Raw genomic sequence first — 25,481 nt, 5'->3', positions numbered from 1 at the left:
CTTTTTGGAGCCTCGTGGAGGCTAGATTGTGGATTTTAGAGTAGTCTTTTGGGAGTAGATGATGGTTCAACCTTACCCGATTGTGTATCTTTTTGAGGTCCTTGTGAACCGCCCCGAAGAATAAGGTTGTATTTGGCTTATGTATGAAATTGTCTTTGTGAAATGACCGTGGTGATTTTCCTACTGTACTATCCCCGTTGATCTTGTTGTTTTGGGAGTGTTGCACGTTCCGCATGCGCCGTAATTTTGTAGGTCGATAGTATACCTAGGACGCTATCATTCGTGACCCGAGGCGATTTGGTAGGGATGTCGCAGGCTTGGGGATTGGGGCGTGACAGGGAAAGTAGTAAAACAAGATTTAATGAAGTATGAAATAGATCGGCGTACGGTATGTCTTAAGACAGAGTAGAGGAAAGCTATTAGCATTGTGGAAGTGCGGAATTCCAGACTGTCCTTTCTAGTCCTTTTTCCCTATATATATATTTTTATTTTTTTTATATAATTATTTCTTTTCTCTCAATCGGTCTTGCTTTTATTTTATTTATTTTTGGGTTCATCGACCGCCAACCCCAATTAGTTTGGGATAAATGTGATGTTGATGTTAATGTATGTTGATGTTGCTCAAAACCAAATATAGAAACAAAAAACAATGCAGAGGACTACTTCCATTAATGAGGCATAAACAATTGTTTTAGAATCTCTTATTTCATAACTTCTATTTTTTTTTTTTGTTCAAATTCCCATAATTACATTTAATTTTGGACCTGAAGTTTGAGGGTTACTTGTCAGAAATAGGCTAGTGCCATTGTGGGCCTCAACTGATACGAAGATGCCAGTTCATATATATGAACAATGAATAACGCTATAAATGGTTTATAAACTTTGGCTCAATGTACAATGTGATCCATGAGCTTTTAATTTGTTCGTTGTGGTCCCCGTACTTTCTATTTGTTTGATATGATCCATGAACTTTTGGAACATGCTCAACTTAATCCCCGAATTATATGAAAATATTCAACGTTGTCATTCCCTAAGCAACCAATTATTTGAGTCAAGCCTGTGGTGAATAACCCCGCTTCAGCTGATGAAAAGCATCTATCTTTCGTGTATATTGTCCGAGATTACGCAATAAGCGATTGCGGTTCTTACATGAGAATAGTATGAGGGGGAAGATATTATCATCTACAAGTATAGAGTTGAACTAGTCAAGGAAGAAAGTCCAGTATCTAAGGTTCTTGAGGCATTTACATCTCTTAATTTACATCGGTAAGCTCGACGTTTACCGCTCTCTCGGGATACCCTTCGACTACACGATTACGAAGTCCTTGTTCTGCAGATGGTGCCCCTTCCTCATCGGTTAAGACAACCTCGATTTGGCTGGAGTTGCTTGCCGGACTTTGGGGGAAGTTGGTGTGCTCTATAACTTCAACAGTTGCAATCTCATTGGCACCATCTTCCATATTCCCGTCGCTAAATCCGGGTTTCCTAAAAGTATGGGAGTTGAGGTCTCTTTCGTTAAATCTTCTACCCAATGCAACAATTTTATCCCACAATGAACCCGGAGAACCTATAACGACATGCCAATTTCTTCCGACGAACATGACCATGAAAATGAGGAGAGCTAAAACAGCTGCAGCTCCAGCAATCAAGAATAGACCCCGAAACCTGTCAAGACCCAAGCTGTTGGAAGAAACTGGGCGAGTCGAATTCAGGCAGACGGATTTTGATGGAAACCATGTGTTTTCGATTTCCATTATTTTAGGCCCTTCATTTACATTTAGGATTGCTTGCGAAATATCCGGCACTAGTGGAGACCCTTTGGGGAAGACCCGGGAACCAAAAGAAGCAGGACATGAGATTTGTCGATCACAGAAATAACGAATAATCCTAGTAATTGAAACATTTGAGGGATAAAATTGCGAGATTAAGGACTTACGAAGCCAAATCCATCAGTTTTAAAGGTCGGGATCATGGTATATTTGTTGCAATATTGGGAAAGAACGAGCTTCATGTAGGGGACTTCGTCAAACGCCGCTGCGATCCCGCCCTTTGCGCTTCCATTCGAAAGAAGAGCATCACATTCTTCAACAGACCGATAAGATATAAGTCTGGAATTGTCAAACTTCAATTGCTTTAGCATTTCATGTACGAAAGAGCCATCCCGGTATCCCACTTTTTCTCCACTCTTTAGGAGCTGATCCATATTAGCCACGGTTGGTTGAAGATTTTGCAGCACCAAAAGAGAGCTCAAGCTTGCCGTATAACTTTGCGTTAGTATAAGTACCACAAAAACCCACACGATCACAACAAATCTGGCTAGGTTGCTCAATACTCTCTCCCCCGCAATTCGAATTAAGGGTAAGCATATATATTCTCCAAGAACGACATGTTAGTTATAACGTTCGATTGATCTATCAAAGAGAAGGGCGGTTACTTTGCGCGAAGACCATTGTTGCAAACGAAAACGAGAAGCTCGTGCCAACTTGATGCAAGACTGGGCCCCCGAAATCTTCGTTAATCCGATGTTCAAGAATCCACACGACCAATGCTATAAACACAAAGAAGCATCCGCTTGTTAGCCAAAGGTCCCAAGTGAGTGGCTTCAAGAAAACCCAAGCATTCTTGCTCTTGTTGTCCTTGTATGGAACGAGCATCACAACTCCCGATTCGGTGTATGGTAAGGTGAAGTCCACATACAATGATCCGTTCGCGATGATTGTCGTGTCGCCCACCAATGCGTCATAGTCCTATTCCAACAAAAGGAAGGGAAATGTTTTCTTTGTCAGCCATGAGATAGCATAGTAAGTATTGACATGTAATCCTACGAAATCAAGCATTTGCTCACACCTGGTAAAATACTTGATTGATCATGTCATTGTAACTTCCAGCGCTACTTCCATTGGGCAAGGCAAACGGAATAAGGTCGTAAGGTACAGCATAAGACAAATTTTCTACCACGGCTCGAAAGATGTCTATACAGTATCCGGTGACTTGGGATGTGTTTGTGCTAGGATCTCCGGTCACCGTCACGAATTGATTGAAACCATCCTTCACGGGAACTAAGATTCCGAGCCTCTTCCCATTCGTGGGAATCTCCCATCCCTTAGGCACGCAGGTCGAATCTCCCGGCCATATTATCGGTTTGAGATTACTCTTCGAAGTCGAATATTTGCTTGTGTTGATTGAATTCACATCCCTCAGCAGGCCATTTTCTAGCGTCCAAAACCCAATCCCTCTTGCTGCGTTTCCATTGATGTTAACAATATGGAACAACGACGAATCTAACTGCCCATCTACAAGGCTAAAATTTCCACTTAGGCCCGTGAATGTTGTCTTGACTAATTCTTGGAGAAGTCTTTGACCATTTTGAGAGACCCCGATAGTGTCGAGATCCGTTGCATCTGTTGAAGCATTCATCACATGGAAGGTGAAATTTGCCGCACCCATTTCCTCAACAGCCATTGCCAGAGCCCGAGCAGCGTCATAAGCCCAGTATCCTAAAATGTTCAATGTAGGATTAATGACGGATGGATTGTCTTGATGGAATTTCATCTTCCATCGGACCATGAAGTTGTCCAGATTTGGCGTGTCCGGGACATAAGTCTTAATGCCCAGCACTCCTTGCATCGAATTAGCAACAACCGATGAATTCACCAAACTCAATAGGTCGGTGATTCCATTAGTCGAGATCCACACGTAACCTTCGCTCATCATTCCCACCTCTTTTGCTTTGGCAAATAGCCGAGTACCGAGCATAGGTAACATGTGCATGATGAACACCCTCGTTTGCATCTTCATTAACTTGTGGAGTTCCTGCAGGATTTGATCGTCCGTGGCCGAAGGACGAATAAGGCTCCTATAGGGCACTCGTGTGTTGACATCTTCCAAAGCATTGGTAAGAGAAGGTATGATGCCTTCTCCGAACTCATTGTCCACATATATGAGGACAGCTTCTTTCCAACCAAAAGCTTGCACGACTGCGCCTATGGCATTCACTTGGGACGAGTCATTTTGCGCGGCTCGAATGAAGTATGGACTCCGAAACGTACTGAGGGAAGGACTAGTAGCAGAAAAAGAGATGATGGGCACATGAGATTTGTTTCCAAGGTCAATGACGAAGTCTGCTTGCTCTGAATCTTGAGGGCCTATTATGGTTTGGACTTGCTTGTTCTTTATCAAATCAAGTGCTGCAAAGGTGAACAAGAAAAGACGGTGAACCAATAACAATACGGCAGATAATGGAATTTCTTATTGGAAAAGGCATCTGTCCTTAAAACTTGATGAAGTATTTTGGAACTTGAGACCTTATTTGTTTTATTTCACCATTAGTACCACATAACTTCCTTGGAAATATTCAATCACTCGCTTAGATTGACCAAACTCGTTAACCATGATGTTTGGCTTAACTAAATGAAAAATCATTACATTTTCCCAAAGAAAAGAATTTGAAGTTTCGCTATAATAGGGTTCACTAAGCAGCAATAATTTGCCAGAATTCTACTCTATGTATAATGGGACGAGAGTCACAGGCGACCGTAATACTCTTCAAAGAATGGAACAGACGACAGTAGTGATACTATATTCCTCCAGTACGATGAAACCCTGTATTCAAAGATCAATTGTTGAACATGAAACTTTGTATTCAAAGAACAATTGTTGAACATGAAACTTTGTATTCAAAGATCAATTGTTGACCGACACCAATACGATGCCATTTCAAAGGTTTCCACGGTCAAATATTACTCTCGGATACCAGTCTTGTTATGAAGCACAGAATGACGTGGACTTACCAAAATACTTGAGGGGGGGGTGTGGGGGTGGGGAGTGAGTATTATTGATATATTTTATGACTTCGAGACCCTCCTTATTCCCAGTGTGAAGGAGATCAAATTGAATCTTAACTTAACTACCAACTTGATGTTAAATTTTCTTTTATTTGAAGATGATAAAGACTTCTTTATTACATTGATTTGGAAAAAAAAAACCCCTTGAAAATTAAACCTCGGTCATTTCTTCTTGGAGAGACAATTCATGCTACGAGAATGCATATTGCTCCGAATGGCACAAACAATTTTTCCATCTAGCATCGCACAAACAGCTGCGTAATGTACTTCGTCCTCTACGACCAGTCAGTACGTCACAGAGGGGGAGACAGAGAGAGAGAAAGAGGTGTGAGGGAGAACCTGCAGAGGCAGCGGTAACCTCATCTTGTCTGGAGTCTCTGACGTTGAGGACGAGTCTGGTCTTGTAGGAAGGGTTTGAACTATAAAAGTCAGAGAGGGACATGTTAATACAGCTCAATCCCATCTGACCCACCCACGTCTCCAGATTGAGAACCACCCCAACGTTCACCGGGATCGTCGTCGGATTGCTGCTGTTACTCCTTTGGGCCGCCACGACATATGGGCAGCTGACGAGGGTTGCAATTATGGCGAAAAGTGAGAGAGCCTTAAAGAGGAGCTTTTCAGCATCGAACCAAATTCTTGGATGAATCATTGGAAAAGGTTTTTGCGAAAAGGCAAGGGTTGGACGAGAGACAGAGAGAGAGTGAGAGAGCGAGAGAGAGTTGGGAGGATATGACGATGACGACGATGAATTTGTAATGGGGAAGAGCTTTGAAAAGTAAGACAAGGCGTGGAAATTTTGCATTCAAGGATTGCTCGACGTGGACGGGGCCTATCTGGGCTTACGTATGTAGAATGATAATATGACCTACGGTAGTACCCACATTTCAATTTTTTTTTTCCTCCTTTGGATTAGAAATCCCAGAAGTTCTTTGACCCCAGGATTGTTTTACAGATGATGAAACTTTGCTGGAACGGCTCGAGTTCAAGAACTTTAGAAATTCTTAGACGACAGTACACAATACCTAATCCACTGTGACATCACTGGAAATATAGTTAATATTATAAAATACTTAGGTCTATGTTCATGTCTAACATGGTCATTTTAGATTTTCTTTTTGGTCCTTTATCAACCCCATTTCCCTCGTTTTGCTTCTTTGTTGCATGAGCCGAAGAATTAACCTCTTGTATTAATGTCATACAGCCGGCAAGACATTGTTGCCTCATTGGCATCTCTTTTCTGCCGTACGAGAGAGGTCAAGTATTCCACCCTTAACTTTAGTTACGATGGTAATAAAATGGGGTCATTTGAGAATGATAAATGGTTATGTGACTGTCTTCAATCTACTATGAGATTAAAAGCCTATTCCGGGCCACAAAAAATTAAATAATAAACAATTAGAAATTACTGTGGCATCTACTTTTTCAAGAATTTGTGGTCCACAACATGCAGCCACTCTCGCCGTCATTCTTATAGTTTTCTAAAAATTGTTACGCTAGCACAGCCCTTTGAGAACCATGCACGGTGGGATCAAATTCAACACGAATTTAAAATAGAAATAAGGAAATAAGGGTGCGTGCACTTCACTAAAAACTTCACTATGAAAATAATATATTAAGCTCATCTAGACCATTGGTCATGTGAGTCTAAAAATTGAGACTCAAATAATTAATGGATCAGATGACGTTAAAATACATTAACTATAAATCGTGCAATAACTCTTCTTTATCTTAGGAGATGAAAAAATGTGAGATGTCAGTCACCCACAAGTAACCCTAAGAATTCCACACCAGATGGTCCCGTCAGTTTTAATTTTTTCCTTATTTTGTCTGAACACCAGAAAGAGGTCCTTGTCTATGGGAGTGGGACATCCCTAATTTAATGTAGAAATTTGTCTTTTGTCCACCTCGTTTACCTTGACCAATTGAACAGGAGAACTGCGAAAGGCCAATCTTCAAGCCATGCTTGAATTCAATCATGACGTACCCAAAAGACCAGAACTATAGTAGATTCAATAGGTACGTTAAGCCATACTATATTTCCGGTGCTCTCTCTTTCAATTGCTTTAAGTTGTAAAGTGATCAATTGATTTTATATCGATAGATAAATCAACTAATAAAAGAAGGGTCTCCGTTATAATTTTTTTTTTAATTTTTAACTTAACTCTCTCCTCAAGTTTCGAAGGAATGACTTAGATATGACTATATTGAGTAGAGCCATCAAGTTTAGGAAAAAGTTTAGAAAAATTCGAAAGCAAATGAAAAGTAGTTATATAACCAAACTTGATCACCTTTTTATTATTATTCTTGTCGTCGTCGTTGATATTGTTTACTACTATAATAATAATAATAATAATAATAATAATAATAATGATGATGGTGGTGGTGGTGACGATAACTACGATCATCATCATTAGTAAAATTGGCTTTCTATTACGTTTGAGTGATTTTTGTGTGTTTACAAGAAGCTGTGTGGGCCTTTAAGACAAAACTTTTGACTTGAATGTTTCCCAACGTAAGAATGGCTCTAATGATCATTGCATTGTTCCACATCTACCTAGCTTGAAAGGAAGACAGGGAACCATTTATGACAAAAATATAACCGTCTAACCTCAGCCATTTTCTGACCAAAAAAAAAAAAAAAAAACGTCAGCCATTTTCTGACAAAAAAGAAGAACCTCAGCCATTTATTTGGTACATAGCAAGCTGGAGCATTATATCAATATTCCGAGGGTGTGTATAAATACATCTCTATGTACAATTCGCCCGGCAATTAATTTACAAATTTAAACAATAATAATGAAGAAGAAGAAGAGGGAGAACTTAGTACCTGGCCTATTGACTTCAGATACAAGTCAGTACAACAACTGTCGATGAGGTCATCCAAGAAATTGAAATAGGAACTAGGAACCCTAACAATAGAATTTTCAATATGTTTAAGAGGTGGGACATGGTCGTTTTCATATGCGACGGATGATGTTGACTCATTTGATGCATATGAAAGCAACAGGTCATTGCTTCTTGCGTAGGAGTAGTGTCAGTATTATCATTAGCTATTGGTAAGGATTAAAATTATGTGATTTAGGTAATGACTTTGAAATTAATTAGCTCTAGTCAATTAAATCTAATCAAATAAGCAAGCATTAACTCATTCTCTATGCGATCTCAGACATTGGATCATATCCTAATTACTTGACATGAAATTTTGTCGAAAGGGGCCGGTTACGCAAGTCATGTGTAGACAAACAGAATAATTAATCTACTGTCTTTTATGCAGCTCAATAAGAAAATTGAGTCTGAACACCAAGTACCTGATTCATAGGATTAGTCGAAGTCATATGATGATTGATATAGAGTAGATAAATATTAAATGACTAGTGATAATAAAAAAAAATTGAGTCTGAACAACAACTACTTTATGGTTTTCAAAGGAGTCCTTTTCATTTCACTGTGCATGAGCTTGACTAGTGCAAATAAAAAAGTTGTTCTAGGCCGTTTGATTTGGAGCAGCCCAACACACGAAAGTTTAAACTAATTCATAAGCACTTGTTTCATGGGTCAAAGGAGACAAGTTTATATGTTTTGGAAAATCATATGAGATGATCGTTTTTCAAAAATTCGTTTACCTAGACCAATAAAAAAATTCAGGATATAAGAATACTATATCCTCATCTTGTTATATTTTCTTTCATTAATAGAAAATTGACGGGATTCATTTTCGATCTTGAATATGATCTTGTATACGTGCCACTATATTTGTCATGTATATTAATCCTATAAATAGAATCCTATGCTTTATTGTAATAAAGATGTCGGAAATACTATACTTTTCTTTGGTTACTATGGGTTACCTTTTCAATGGATTTGTTAAATCTCGAACGATATCAAGTAGAGGGTGACTACATAACTAAAAGATTGTTAGTAGACTGTAAATAAACCCTCTCATGAGCGAAGGGAACATGAAGAACGGGCCCTGGAATGAATTGACTATGCTTCTTTGGAATTACAACTATGTATGTTCTATGTGATTATTATATCATCATCATCTATGATTTTTTTTCTTTTAAATCAAGGATGAAGGAATTCAGACTTTCCAAGCATAGAAAGTGGGTCACGCAATGTCTACGTTGAGTTGAATCTTTCGAAGTCTCTATCTTGGAAAGTCGAGACTTAAGAGACAAGTTTAGATGCATCCGAGTTAGGCAACATTACATCAACAATGCATGTCTGCCGGAGACTTCCGTGAAATTTTCAAGATTCGTTTAATTGCTAATTACAGGCAATGGAAATATTATTAAGTCGCTAGTATTAATTACTAGTATGCATCGAAACGTCATGGGCTTGTAATTTTTGCATTGTACCTGAAGGGTCGTCTCAAGTCGTTATTAAAGCATGCTCAGGTCTCTTTCACGTGCAAATTCTAGGAAAGAGCACGATCATAGGAAAAAAAGTCGATATGTGTCGTCAATCACTGTATCAGAAAATGACTTTGTTGATTAATAAATACAAAATGACATTGGACTATTGGAGGAATAAAATATAATTTTTTTCTGGTGTTCATTACAATGAGATAAGTGAAGAAGATAGTGGCATGAAATCGGGGGTATGAAATTGATAAGTAAAGATTTACATATGAGATGGTTATAGAATTTTTTTATTTATTAAGTTTGCTTCATTACAAGTACATATTTGAACTAGTATTGCACCCTAAATAAAAAATGGGTGTCTACCCAAATCTAGAAAAATGTTAAATTTGTAAACACGGCTTGTAATTGCAATACTTGATAGTTGAATTCGTCAAATTCATCAAGATCGAAATTAACATTCTAGATTCGAACTTCAAGATAACTCGAGAAAATCTCCAAAATGAATTTTTTTAACTGGTCACAAAATCAAATTTTATACTGACATTCTACATGTCCTTCAAGAACTTGATTTTCTTCTTGTCCATATTTCCAAATAACGTTGCTTCGACCACAATTGAAGTATTTAACATCATCTCCAAAATTAATGGGACGATAATTTCTCATGTATTGGGCCTCTCCGGTGTTACTAATAAAATTAAACGGACACCATTTTCCAAGAAGCATATTGCTCAATAATATGTCGTATTCGCGGTGCACGTCTGTCGGGCATTACCGTGAAACTTCCAATGTATTAGTTTAATCTTCAAATTCTAAGCAATGACAATGTCACGAGACAGAGCTATCGCTTAGTCCTGTCCTGAGCTTGCCCTTGTCTTGCGGCTCTCTCTTTCATAGGAAATTTCTAGGAAAGAGCGTGTTGAGGGAAAAAGGCAATATATGTCGTTTAATGGGGGAACTGAAGTTAAAAAAGGAAAAAAACAGATATGCATTATTAAAACACCAAATAATATTTTATACTGAGATGATTGGTTTTAGAAATCACGAGGGCATGATATTTTATACTGAGATGCTTTCCTTTGTAATGTAGGGCAAAATTTTATTTCATGAATAAATATTTGAAAAGATATTTTTTTCCACGTTGTTGATGATCTTTTTCATCGATTTAATTTAATTTATCTCGTTGAACTCTAAAAAAAATAGAATTTTCATAGAAAAAAAAAGGTTTCTTGGCTTTGATTTCCACGTGCTTTTGGAATAGAGAAGTAGATGCTCATTTAATTAATCAAGACTATAAGTTGATTCAAGTGTGATTTTGATAGGATAAAAAAAATACATATATTGAAAAATACTGGATTTGTGTATGTAATCAATGATTATGTTCTTCTTAAAGTACAAAAGAATGGAACACTTCATTAGAGTACGGAAATTCATTGTATGAAACTTTTTTAATATTATGACAAGGTATTGAGTATGGCATGCGCCACAAAGCGCAGGTATTTTCTTATGGTCTTTATGTAAGGGAATTTCTTCCCCGGACCAAGGTCACTAAACCCGATATATCATGCTTGTTGATTTTATGGATCAATAAGCATGATAACATTAGGTCATCACGTACCCAAAGGCCTGCCCTATAGTACATTCAATAGTACATTAAGCCACGACTTATTTTGGTGGTCATTTCTTTTATGCGCATAAGGAGAAAGTAACTAAGTGGTATGAAGCTATCTAGATAGTTTCCAGTTGAGGGAAATTGGTTGCTACCACTATTCTTCTTCTCCCTGAGGGTTGCTTGCTTCCCTTCAAGTAGCTATTGTTGAGAAATGGAGAGAAAACAACTAAAATGTGCCTATACCAATGTCGGACAATGATACAGTTGCTCTAAATTGTAAAGTGAGCAATTGATCATATATCAATAGATTAGACAGCTAAAAAAGAGCGGTCTCGGTTATATATTTCACTTAACCTGACATTTCCCCTCAAGTTGAATTTGATGTAGCATGATGAAAGCCTTAGTTTTACAAATCCTTATATTATCGTATTGAGTAGAAAACCTTGTATGTAGGAATAAAACGAAGGGGAGAGGAGAAATTCGCAAATGGGTGAAAAATTGTGCACAGAATCAAATCAAACATGATCACTTATCTGTATACCATATACAGGTGAATGTGCAATCAATCAGGAATCGTTAAAAATGACAGTTGTGTATATTTATGGCTTAGCAAAGGTAACAAATATTGTTCTTATTATGTTGTTTTCTGTTGTTGTCGTTGTTGTTTTTTCCTTGCATGTCGATTCTGATTCGATTCAACTCAAGGACTGGTCCCAACGGACTTCAAGAGGCACAGAAGTACCATCAAATGGACTTGACATGTTTGTAGCTAAGCTTTGCGAGTTTCCAAGAAACTGCGTATGCCTTGAAATCAAACTGAGGATATGTGTGTAAATCAAACTGACCGGGCAATTAATTTACAAGTTATCATAAAAAGAGAAATAGTAAAAGAGGGAAAACTTAAGTGTTGATATTACGTGTTCTAAGACTCCGAAGTCAACTCGCTCTATTCAAAATGGTTTTCTTCGTCACGAGGCATGACCTGACCGCCAATCTTTCTCCACGAAATGTCGAGGCATCAAACGATTTTCGACGTACCATTCGATCTAGTCCATGGAATTCTAGCCCGAGTCACAGTCTACTTGGGGCGCAATTTCGTTGAACGGGCTGATCATAAAAGTCATGTAATGGACGAAATCTGATAAATATTGCCATGACCTGACAACGGAAAATTAAATTGAGCTTGTCCATCGATTTCCATCCCGACTACCGACTAATTGGGGCGAAAATTCGTCGAACGGGCCAACTATACAAGTCGTAGCAGACAAAAGCAACAATAAATGCGAACAATTTCTCAGAAAATTTTGTATTTCTGACGAAACTTAACGAGGAAATAGTCAAGTCCACAAGGAATCTTCTTTTTCTTGAAGGAACTATTGCCTTTGTAAATTTTGTCAATTCTTGATTAACAAATTTTTTTTACTGATTTTTGTAAGAGGAAAAGTTGGTTGCAATATGTTTTATATAAACTAAGAAAAAATTCCAGTTAATTACTAAAAACCTAGATTGGTTAATCAATCAGATAAATATATATTCTATAATTCATTTGATCATGCCATATCAAAATTTTCGTTTCATAACATATGCCATTCGCACATGTCCTATTCAAATCCAATATAATTGCGCAAGTCATTTGCCCGTATCCTTCAAATTCTATGGCACCATGCTTGTCATTAGTGCATGTCACTATTCGATTCTAAACGTCATATGTATGTCATTAGCACATTGTCATAATCCGATCCCACCATGATGACACGTGTCATTCCGCCATGCCATATTGAAATTTCCATTTTAAAACACATGTAATTTGCACATATTCTATTCGTTATTCCATGTCATTACACAAATCATTCACGCATGTTGCGTTTGAATTCCCTATGACCATGCATGTGATTCAGGCATGTCATTCACACATGCCATAGCTCAACTTCAACGTTAAGAATGACATTCGCTCAAGCCGTTTTCGAATTCTAAGTCATTTATAGATGTACCTAGCTCATGTCCTATTTAAACTCTACGCCTTTACACATGCCTTTCCCACATATCATATTTGGATCTCGTAACATTTGGCATGTCATTCATATATTTATTACTCAACATCCATGTTATCCTACGTGCCATTCGGGTTTCATATCATAATATTAGGGGTGATCGATTCCCGGTTCAGTCCAATTCCCCTCAAGAACCGAGAATGGGACTAATGGTCTCGATTCTCAATTTTTCGGGACTGGGAACCGAACCACCGGTCCGGTCCGGTTCCTGGGCGGGTTTCATTGGACTGGACACATGCTAAAAAAAAATATGCACCATTCCTAACATGGAGCATATGAGCTTGGGTACTTTCAAAAAATAAAACAGAGTGTAACTAAAAAGACTTCTACATAGGAGAATAAAAAATAGAGAGTGCCAATAGCTTCTGAATTTGGTAAAATTTCTTGGACACCCTTAACAAGTAAAGAGAGGATAACTTTAAAAAAAAAAAAAAAACATCGGTTCGGTCCAAGCAGTCCAGTCCTAGGACCCTAGAATTGGGAACCGAATCGCTCCCACCGGTCTCGGTCCGGTCCGGGCGGTCTCGGTCTAGGTGGTCCGATTTGCTCACCCCTACATAATATATGCGATATTTGATCCTTCCATTGGTCATTTGTGCATGTCATTCGCACTTCAATTCCACATAACATTAGCATATGTCTGATTCAAACACCACACATTGTCCATAGTACACATCAAAATACACAATCACACACAATTGGCATTGATATATTTTCGGCCAAGTGATGCACGTTACAATGAGGAGACATATTCCCAAGACCAAAAGGGGAAAAAGTTACAGGATTAAAGTAAGACGTCGTGGATTGATTTATCTAAACACTAAATAAACCCTTCTATCTAACATGAATAAGTCACTGGAGTGAATTTTGTGTATTGATATTGCATAATTCAGTACTCATTACTCGGGCAAATTGACGTAGCGTTCAACGAGTATAACAAGCAAATCTTACTTAGGGAGAAATCTCAAAGTCTAATAATCAATAATAATCCTCAAAAACGTAATAACAACACCTTTTATAGGGTGTTAACCCTAAACCTAACCCTAGTAGAATTCTAAACATCAAAATCCAAAATTACAAAATTGCCATTAATAGTAACATAAATCTTGAAAATACTAATAAAAATAGGAAAACTCATCTAGACATTCTCGAATCGCCAAAATCCATCATTAGTCACAACCATAAGCAGTGAATATTGATCGGGACACCGTTTCACTTCAGCCGACCGAATTTGAGCACTATCCAATGTCATCGGCCCGATTCGTCGGTTCTTGGCACATCATTGTTTCGCCTTCCGATTGGATTTCTGCATGTCCAATCGATCCAGAAATGCACTACTAGTACATTTCATATCAAAAATAATATTAAAAGTGGCAAAACTTATGTACAGAACTCACTTTAATGCCAAAGTTTGTGTACGTGCTCACTTTAGTGCCAAAGTTTCTTCTTGGCTCACTTAACTACCAAATAAATAAATAAAAATCGCTTAAGTGCCAAATCGGAGAAATTCCGACCAAACCGGTTATTTGGCACTTATTATTATATTTTTAATATTACGTGGCAATTTTTTTTAAAAAAATCATTCCATGTGGTATTTTTATTAAAAAAAATTCAATCCATGTGAACTTCTAAACTTAAAAAAAAGTTAATTTTAAAAAAAAATGAATGAAATTCAAAAAATAAGGTTAAAAACTAAACAAAATTTAAAAAAATTTAAAAATAACTAGGACATGCAACAGCGAGGCCCCGGCCGATCATTGTCGCCAATGGCCGTTGAGGTTGGGTGATGGCCAGCGGGGTCGCCAAGCCCTTATCGGTGGTCGGTGAGGTCGCCGTCCTCAGGCAAAGGCCACCATTAGCGGGGGTCAACCGCCAATGGCGGCCCTCGGTCAATCTAGGCCCTTCCCCGCAGTTGCCGAATAATGACTAGGTGTGACGCCCTAGAATTTCGTAGTACGTTAAGAGACCGAGTTCAATAAAAAGGATTATTGTTGAATTCTAGTTGGTATAAAATTTCGGATCAAAAGGACGTAAGTGACGATTTTTGGACGCTTCCCGATTTGCCGTTCGGTTTCGATTGGGTCTCGAAATCGTAGACGCGACTTAGGATTTTAATCCTCATGCCTAAACTTTTCCGGACCGAACCTAGCCCATGAAAACCCAAATTTTATTCCCGATCGGTTGAGCCAAAAATTCGTTCAGTCCTAAAATGTCAAATTACCATCTTGCCCTTCAATTATTCACTTGTGGACAAAAGCCTTAATTGGTGAGTGGATTGTGGGACCCACTTGTCTTTTCCCCAACCACCAGTCCACTCACCCTTCTACCCACTCTCTCTCTCTCTCTCTCCGCCACCCCAACCCCACGACCGAACCTCCCTCCTCTCTTCTTCTTCTTCTTCCTTTCCTTCTTTGGCTTCCGTCTTGCGATGCCCCCCACCAAATCGAAGGTGCTGGTCCTCCGCCCGCCGCCACCGCACCGCCTTGCCACCATCGCGCCACCCTTCACCCGGTCGTCGCTTGACTCGTAGCCGAGCCGTCTCCCGACTCCAACGCTCGGCTCCGCGAAGCTCGAGCTTCCTCCGCCGTGAACCGCCGACCTCGTGCTAGCTCGTCACTACGCCCCCATCGTCCGCCGCCTCCTCCATCGTCGGTCGCCGCTTGCCAAGCTTGGCCCACCGTGGGCTGCAAGGACCCGGTCGGCCACCGCACCCTCGGTCACGCGACCACCTAGATCCGCGCCTCACCCCACGCCACCCGACCCGAGCCCCCTTCTCACTCGACCCCTCGAGCGCTACCCGAGACCCACTAGATCCGGGTGTCCCGACCGCCGGAATCGCAGCCCCACCATCGTCCCAAGAGCGTGGAGCTGAGATTTTCTGTTCGGGGGGTGAACAGCGCCGTGAACGATAACGGGTGAACAATGTTTTGTGAACAGTACCGTGTGAACATTGATAGGTGAACAGTGTTTCGTGAACAGTAATTCCGGCGGTGAACAGTAATTTCGACATCGGCTTCGAAGTTCGTGCCGAGTAATTTTCAAGGATCGCCAATAATCGTCGCGGGCTAGGCCGAGTTCGTGTCGCCGCCGCTCGAGTTGAGACCGCTCGAGCTTTTAAAATGGTGAGTTAGCCTCTAACTCTTGGTTAGGACGCTAATTGCGTTCAGATTAGTTTAATTAGATTATTAGGTGTTTTAGGTAGCTCGATTAGGGCCGGTTTAGGTTAGAAACTCGGGTTAGGTTCAATGACCTTAATTGATTAAGTTAGTTTAATTAGTTAGGATTCTATACCTAATTAGAGTAGATTGATTTGACTGATTGAATGGACCGATCGCGAGCGAGCGATAGGTCAGAGACGAGTGCGCAATTGGAATTGAAATTGGGATTAATAATCGATTGGCTACAATTGATTAATTGAATTATTGAATTGTTGGCTGTGAGTGCCGGTTTGGCTATTGATTGCCGTGGGGGTTCGATTAGAGGTTAATCGCCCCAAATTGCCCGGTATGTCGATCGATTAATTGCGCATTCATGTGACCACGTATGAGATAAAATTGCATGTTTTTGCACGAAAACGGCCTTGGGCCAAGTATTTGAACATGCGAGTGTGAGCATTTGACCTAAATCCAAGAAATAAACCGACTGGTTGTTGAAGTGCCCGAGTGGTCACATAATGGGATAATTCCGACGATCATTGTCTTCTGGTCGTTCGGTCCCGGTAATCATTGTCTTCCGGTTGCTGGATGCGTGTCGATCATTGTCTTCGGGCTGTACGTTTGCCGGTCGCAGCTTGTGATGGGCCGAAGCCTTTTAAGGATTGCTATTAGCTCCGTGCCGTATCGACAATTATTGTCTTCCGGTTGGTCGAGCGGAGTTACATGGACTATCAGAAGCCGTCGCCGAAAGTAAGGGACGATGCCCGGTCCGCTAGAAGAACACCAACCGACTAGTGTGCGGGACCTACGGGTCGGATCTAAAAATAAATGGACTACGTGTAATGTCCTGTGCATGCAAGTGTTGTGATGCTTTGCAGTAGGCTGAATTGATTTGGTTGATTGATTGTTGAGTCGAGTCTGCATTGCATTATGTGTGGCCTGGAGGGTAAGCTTGCATGTGGTTGAAATATCCGTTACGTGATGATGTGATTGCTTTTTAGGGTGTTCGAGCGAATCAACGTCCTAACCGGGCTTAGGCGTTGGCTCACCGAAATTAATTTCTCACCCCGTCGTGGTTAACAATTTTTCAGGCAATGATGGAAGCCGTGGGCATTGAACCTGGAGGATTGTGGTAGGATTTTTGGGAGTAGATGAGTGATTAACCGTACCCGACCCCGTGTCTTTTTGAGGTCCTAGCGAGCCGCCCCGAAGAATGGGGTTGTTTATTTATGGTAGCTCAGTAGGGTTAAATTTCAGCTTCTCTTACTATTTGATCGAAATTATTTTTGGTGAATTGACGATGTTGAATTTCCTACTGTACTATCTCGCTGTTTTATTTGTCTGGGAGAATTGCACGTTCCGCATGCACCGTAATTTCGTAGGTCGATAGCTTACCTAAGACGCTATCATTCATGACCTGGGGCAAGTAAGGTAGGGATATCGCGAGCTCGAGAGTCGGGGCGTGACATTAGGGCTCGGCGACCACCGCCGACTATTCCCCACCCTCATTGGCCATTACTTTTTTATCTTATATTTCAATTTTATTTTTTTAATATGTGTTTTAACTTTTATTTTTTTTAATTTCTAACTGTATCCTCCGGTGAGTCGGCCTAACTTATTAATAAAAAGATACCATGTAGGACTTCTGACCAAACAGAGCGGAGTTAACACTTAAATGATCATTTTTAAAAAATGTTGGCACTTCAATAAGCAAAAAAAAAAAAAAAAAAGAAATACTTTGACACTAAAATGAGCATCGTGATAGATTTTGGTACTTCTAATGCTCTTTTGCCCATTATTGGGTATGTTGAATTAACGAGTCCAATATAAAGTAAAACATTATTACTACGAAGTTCCTTTTTCTTCATGTTCTTTTTCAACATTCAAAGACTCACTAAACATTTAGAAATTTCAGTCAACTCAACATTGTGCTTTACAATTAGGATCATGGGTTCGTATCTTCCTGAACACTAGACAGTTTGCCTGGTTGCCTATTTGCAGTGGATTATGTGTTTCGAGAAATGGGTTTTTCTTGAATTCTATGGAAGTTTGATGTTTGAATGATTTGATATGGTGAAATGGGAATCCAATAACGATTTCACTTTAATGCATTCGTGAAAGACATTTGACTTTTTTTAAAATTGATCCCCAACTTCATGCAAATATCTAACTTTTCAGGACGAAGATAAATCCTCCCAACTATTTTCTATGGCTTCATTAGAGACTGACTAATATTATTAAAAGGTATGTCCTTTTAAGATAAAAAAAAATCCTTATAAGGTCCATGTGTTTCGCAAAAAATAATTTATTTATACATATTTATATTTATATTTATATTTTTATATAATTATTTATTTTCTCTCAATCGATCTTGCTTTTATTTTATTTATTTTTGAGTTCATCGATCACCGACTCTAACTAGTTTGGGATAAAGGTGATGTTGATGTTGATGTTGACAAAAATTTTTCTATATGGACAATAATTTATGTCAAAATATTTTCGTAAATAATAAAAATATTTTCTATTCAATCAGAAGCATACAAAAGATTTTTTTGCAAAATAATAATTCAATTTCCACGAAACAAATCTTAGTAACTAGTGCAAGATCCATTATAATGAATAACTTGACCCCAAAGGCAAAAGCACAGAGAAAGCCAGTTCTTGAGATAAGTCGTGCTTTCTCTTCTTAAATATTTAGATTAGACTCATGAAGCAGAGAGACTTCTCTATGCCATCGTTGGGCATGATTTTCTCTTCTATTTTAACTATGAACTAAGGCTCTGTTTGTTTCGAGATTTGAAAAATACTTTCCCAATAATGAATGAAAAATTTATCGCCGCCAACAAAATATTTGTATATAAATTGTTAGCGATATTTTTTTTTTGGCAATAAATGGAGCCTCATTAACCTGTGGGAGTAGTCATCGTCATGAATGAAGAAAAATTATAAGGTTGGACAAGCGACAACATGACATGATTGACTAATCCTCTTAGACCACTGAAATAATTTCTCCATGAAACTGGGAATAGGATTGGCAGGATTTCTTCCTGGTCAAAATCACCCGCCAAGTCAGCCAAAGAATCTTCTTGCAAGTTGTTCACAGGTACTTACCTATCATATGGGTCCTCTTTTATGGGGGCGCTTTGGCAAATATACCTTCATAAGAATTAGAAAACTTAACTGCAGAAGAACTCCAATCGGAGCTCAGATTCGATGGATCTCAAGTGAGACCCACAAGTTCCAAGGGCCGGAACAGTGAACAAATATAAAAGTTCCAAAACTGTAAAAATGAGAGGAAGAAGAAACTGACCCACTGGAATGTACGGACAATTTTGAAAAGGCATGAAAAGAAACTATGGCTGTTTTGGAAACCTTACACCCTTCGCTGATGATCAATTAAATGTCTTGCAATCCTCTCAAATTTCGGGTTTCATATGTCATTAGATTGTGCGACGAAAGTAAATTAGTCTGAAACCCAAATATCACGTTGAGGATGAGAACAATGCAGAGCTTTTTCATTCTTGCCCAATGTAATTGTCCATGACTCAAAGAAGTGAAACCACAATGTACATGGCATTTATCTCTTCCAAACGCATTTATTGCCTTCAAGATTTGAACTAACAATTCATCTATTGGTCCTCCAGGCATCTGCAGACTCCAGAAGGACCAAAAAACCTTTTTGATTCGAAAAAACGACATCTGAATGGTCAAGTTATTAACAGCTCTATAAGATTGAACAAATAAAGACGAAAGGGGTCAGACCATTTCTACTTCATCTTTTGTTGGCTATATCGGAGTATTCCATGGACATCTACGATGCCTGGAAGGAAGACTGGATCTGTAGCTACTCGAACAGCGACCTTCGCCACTGCAGTGACATTCACAGGAGGTGTGAAGAGGGGACCAACAAGTGGCACTTGATTGAGTGGCTTCGCGTGTTGAAAGATCTGCAAACATTGAAACCCAAAAAAAAATCACTCTCAGAAAAAAAAATAAAGTCGACATAAATATGGTAGGCATGGCAACTTCCAAATTGTACTAGGAAGTATTCTCAGTGATCTCAAAAGAATGAGACAGTAAACCAACATCGCTCAGGCAAAGCATGGACCTAACACAGATAAGTGGTTGAAACATGCCTCATTCAATGCAAAACAAACGAAATTGCTTTTGGAACAGGTAACTTACCATCTCCAAAGGAGATCCAATCACTCCCAGGGGTATCTTCATGCTCTCAACCTGGCCAATCCCATATATAAACCCGGGCCTCAAAATCACTTCTGAGTGTATATATAGCACGTCAAAATGCATCCAGGCACAAAATGCAAGGCACTTGCAGTAAATCACTGGCCCTTTTAGCATGCAGATTTTTAATTCGGCCTACTTACAAGTAAAGGAAAAACAGTTATATCACCTCCATAAGGGAACTTTGTCAGCAGTTCTCTGCAGACAAGATAAATAAAAGAGAAATCAGTAAGATCAAAATTTAACATAGCGCTCACTAGTCTTCCGAGTTGAGGTGAAGCATATTATATCGGCATATTGAACAGAGTAGAATGCAGCACATAGAGGTAACATTGCACTCAGAAAGCATTTACCCATAGTCTGGTTAAACTTGCACATTGCACTCACAAAAAGCTTCAATAAAGAGCATTAGAGCAATCTATGGATCATAAGTAGGGCCTCCCAATAATTGAAGCTTTAACTTCTAAATTCTATACACTTGGCGTACAAGACGTCAACTTTAAGGACAATGCCTTTCCCTCATAATATCCTCGGAGTAAATAATTCGCTATAACAAAGTCAGTGGCAGAGATGTATACAAATCTTTTTACACCCGCAAGAGAGACAAGTCACAAGCATATCTAGCCATACCACAGTATATAGATAGAGTTCCCTGAAGGAATATCAAGAAAGAAGATGTCAATGCAAACAGTCTGCAAACAATGAAATGGTTTGAAGAACAATAGCTCAAACAAAACGGTTTAAAATCAGTCTTTTCGGCAAACTTAGTTCCAGCCAACTGACAGTCCATACGACACACCAAGGAAATCACAATTTGTGGTTGCAATTTAAAATCCCTGAGGCACAAGAAATTCAAACTAATCCGAAACTTCAAAAGAAACAACATCAAATACTGCACACACGGGAAAAAAGTCCAGGCAAGTGGTGACCAGAAATGGCAAGGGGAAAGTTAGGAAAAACTACACACCTTGCTCTGAAGAAGCTCTAATTGCATTGATATTTGCAGTCCCGTCGATCTTGTACATATGAGAATTGGATCCAAAAGCATGTCTTCACTCAGCCATGCATGCACTTCATTTTCCATTCAGTTAGAAATATTTCTTCTAGTAAATGCAATTTCTCTATTCTCTATAATTGTAGTTAGTCACCATATGATTAACTATAATTGCGAAAATCTTCCAATGTCTTGTGGATCAATCAAGTTTTTGCATCTAGGTTAAAACAGAATGTCACGCCCCGATCCTCGGGCACACAACAACCCTATCAAAACGCCTCAGGTCAATAAAGATGACGTTCCAAGCACGTCATCGACCCATTATTTTTAACTTTTCACTAAGCGCATGCGGAACGTGCTACATCCCCATGCAATAATTAAGCAACAGGGATAGAATAGTAGGCGGTCACATTAATGAAATCACAACAGCTCAGCAAAAGATCACCTTTTATTTATATATCTTTGTTAACCCAAGGAAGCAAAATATCTACAAGCCCACTCTTCGGGCCACTTTCTACAACCCTCAAAAGATACCAAATCAAGGTTGGGGTTAACACTACTCCATACTACTCAAAAGAAAACCGACGTCCACGTCCATCTCAGAATAAGTTCTTCATTGCTAGGGTCCTGAAAAATGGTTAAGAACAATGGGTGAGATACAAATCTCTATGAGTCAACGCCTAAGTCCAAGTAGGGCGTTGATTCACTCAAGGGGGCCTAAACATGCAAGTCCACCGTCGATAGCAAATTAATAGCACGCGACTAGTGCTACGGTCTAACTATCACAGGATCAGCCACAATCCAACAAATCAATTGTCAATCACATGCAACCTTACCCCGCCTTGGTCTACACATTGAACAGTATATATAACTTGCAAATAATTGCACACAACCAAGGCACGCAACCATCAGTTGGCACAATTTGCATGCACAATAATCCACACACGTTTCGGTTATTTAAGATCACTTAATCATAGCACACTAGGTTGTTGGTGCTTTTCCGGCAAGATCGGACTTTGTCCCATTCCTTCAGCAACGGCGACCGATAAGCCATGTAATTTCGAATTCCTGCCAGCATGGACATATCGGGCATTTCTGTTGGGAGCATCGGTTCGCAACTTGCCACGATCGACATCCGACCAGCGGTGTGATTTCGAACTACCTCCGGTACGAACTATTGTGCAACTAATAGGTCGTGTGATTCCGAACTCTTACTGGCATGATCATATCAAGCATCCCGTAAGTCGTGTGATTCCGAACCCCCTATCGGAACGATCATATCAAGTATTCAATAAGTCGTGTAATTTCAAACTCTTGTCAACACAATTATGTTAGGCATCCATCACGCGAGCACACGAGCACACCGGATAATCATGCTAGTTCTTATATTTACATTTAGTCAAATGCTCTCATGGTTGTTGTCACGCCCCAATCCTCGGGCCCACGACATCCCAACCACATCGGCTCAGGTCATGAAAGACATCGTTTCAGATACACTATCGATCTACAAAATTTTGGCGCATGCGAAACGTGCAACGCTCCTAAACAACAAGATCAGCGGGGCTAGCACAGTAGGGAAATCACCACAATCATTTCACAAAAGATAATTTCATTCATAAAGCCAAAGCGGATGAATTTTAACCCTATAGAGCTACAGAAGATAAAAACAACCCCATTCTTCGAGGCAGCTAGCTAAGAACTCAAAAAGAAACATGGTCGGGTAAGGTTAAACCCTCATCTACTCCCAAAAACTACTCTGACCACCATGCCCTATTGTTATGGGCTCCATCACTTGGAACCCGAAATGGTTAAATGACGGGGTGAGAAATAAATCTCAATGAGTCAACACCTAAGCCCGGCTAGGATGTTGATTCGCTTAGATGTCCTAACAAGCGATCACATCAACAAATAGCAGATATTTCAACCACATGCAAGCTTACCCTCCAGGCCATGCATAATATGATGTAGACTTGACTCAATAGTCAAACCAAGCAAACTAAATTAATCCATTAGCAAAGCATCACAGCACTTGCATGCATATGACACCACACGTAGTCCATTTATTATCAGAAACGACCCGTAGGTTCAGCACACTAATTAGTTGGTGCTCTCCCGCGGGACCGAGACATCATCCCTTACTTCCGGCAACAACCTTCGATAGTCCATGTGACTCCGCTTGACCAACCAGAAGACAATGATTGTTGACACGACACTAAGCTAACAGGAATCCTTAAAAGCCTTCGGCCCTTCACAAGCTGCGACAGGCAAACGAACAACCAGAAGACAATGATCGGTGCGTATCCAGGAACCAGAAGACAATGATTGCCAAGACCGACCAACCGTAAGACAATGAATATCGGAATTATCCAATAATGTGACTACTCAAGCACTTCGACAACCAACTAGTTCATTTCTTTGAATTTAGTCGAATGCTCATTTCTGCATGTTCAAATACTTGGCCCAAGGCCGTTTTTGTGCAAAATCATGCAATTTGATCTTATACGTGGTCACATGAATGCACAATTTTATCGACTAACAAATCAAGCAATTTGGGGCGATTAACCTCTAATCGGACCCCCACGGCAATCAACAATCAATTCTGGCAATCACATCCAATAATTCAAGAACCAATTAATCAATTGCAGCTAGTCGATTTTTAATCATAATTTCAATTCCAATTGACGATCAATCGGGCGCTCGTTTCTAACTTATCGCTCGCTCGCAATCAATCAATACTATCAATCAATTCAATCAATTCTAATCACTAATTAGCCACATACAACCTAGCTAATCAACTAATCTAAACTAATTACGATCATTTAGCCTAAACTACGTTTCTATCTAGCCCGACCGTAATTAAACTACCTAAACACCTTAATTAGCTAATTAATCTAATTTCGAATGCAATTAGCATCTTAACCAAGAGTTAAGAGCTAACTCACAATTTAAACTAGCTTGGGCGGTCTCAACTCGAGCGGTGACGATGAAACAGCTCGGTGACTCCTAGAGCTCTCGTGGTCAACCATGGTCTTCGGGGCTCCAAACTTGGTCGAGGGTGGCCGGGTGAAGCGGCGACACTTCGAGACGGGGACACGAGACTCGAGGTTGGCGGTTAGTGGTCACCAGTGGCCGAAAAAGTGGTTGCCGGCAATGAACAATAACGCTCAGAATAGGGCAGTGGCGAAAATAGGGGAATCGTGGTCGTGCCGAAGTGGTTTTGTGGGGGTTCAATGGTCCAAGGCTAGGGTAAAGGTTCACCCAAGTCGAGGGGCCTTCGGGGTAGCTGTAGGTGGCATCGGTAGCAGCGGCGAATGGTCGGAGGCGACGGAACAACTATTGGGTAGAATCGGCGCATAAGCATCGAATGCGGGTCGAACAGGGAGAGGCTAGTCCGGGGCTTGTTCGAGATCTCGCGGTGTCCGACGACCGTCGATGGCCGTGGGGGACTACAAGGGGTCGAGGGCGGTTGCCGGGGGTGGTCCGGGGTGGCCGGAACCGGGTTGAGGCCGGCGGAGGGCGGCAGGAGAGTGCCTCGATGGGAAAAAGGGGACGTCGATTATAGGAGCTGTTCACAGTGGCCTGGCGAGGAATGGGCGGTAGAATGAGGTCAAGAGGGTTGTGGTAAGGGCGTTGGATGAAAGCGCAGTGACTGGTGATAGTTCGGGGCAATGGTAAGCGCTGTCAAAGCTCGAACAGCTCACTAACGCCAAAACAGAGCGGGACGTCCGAGGAGGCTTCGGCGACGGAGAGATGGCGGCATCCGGCTAGCGGCAAGGCGGTGAGGTGGTGGTGGAGTTGCTTGGGCTGCTGGCTTCGTACGGGGAAGGCTGAAGAAGGAGAAGGAGAAGCTCGGTCGGGGGAGGGGGAATCCATGTAGTGTACAATGAGGGGAGGCAAACTAGAGAGAGAGAGAGAGAGAGAGAGAGAAGTGGATGGTTGATTAGACTTGAGTGTGATGGGTTGGTTGGGGTGTAACATGTACAAGAGGGGGGCTGACCATGGATTTGAATTTTTGTCACCTGGTGAATAATGTGAGGGAAAAGAGGTAATTCAATAAATCGGGACTGATAGGATTTTTGGGTCAATCGACTGAGAATAAAATTTGGATTTTCATGGGTTGGCTTGGTCCGAACTAGGACTAGACACGAGGATTAAAATCCTAAATCGCGGCGACTGAGAGGTCGAGACCTAATCTAAACCAATCGATATCTTGAGAATC

At 40.3% G+C, this 25,481-nt stretch overlaps 2 protein-coding genes and 1 pseudogene across 2 annotated transcripts in view; all 3 read right to left on the bottom strand.

Moving 5' to 3' along the window:
- Positions 1-25,481, bottom strand: part of LOC115729093 (glutamate receptor 2.1-like) — a 380,267-nt gene that overhangs the window by 223,503 nt on the left and 131,283 nt on the right. The window lies entirely within an intron of this gene.
- On the bottom strand, positions 1,245-5,649 carry LOC115748827 (annotated as a pseudogene).
- LOC125314623 (uncharacterized protein At1g32220, chloroplastic-like) lies at positions 19,695-25,135 on the bottom strand. The gene is made up of 6 exons (XM_048277414.1): positions 24,957-25,135; positions 21,238-21,318; positions 20,767-20,862; positions 20,438-20,466; positions 20,212-20,303; positions 19,695-19,973 (listed from the first exon to the last, which is right to left on the bottom strand). Exons 1-6 carry the CDS (start codon positions 25,133-25,135, stop codon positions 19,794-19,796), a joined length of 657 nt encoding a protein of 218 aa, XP_048133371.1. The 3' UTR covers positions 19,695-19,793.

The sequence above is a fragment of the Rhodamnia argentea genome, chromosome 4 (assembly GCF_020921035.1).
Source record: "Rhodamnia argentea isolate NSW1041297 chromosome 4, ASM2092103v1, whole genome shotgun sequence".
Lineage (NCBI taxonomy): Eukaryota > Viridiplantae > Streptophyta > Magnoliopsida > Myrtales > Myrtaceae > Rhodamnia > Rhodamnia argentea.
The sequence above is the reverse complement of the archived record's forward strand: the minus strand, read 5'-3'. Positions and strand labels throughout refer to the sequence as shown.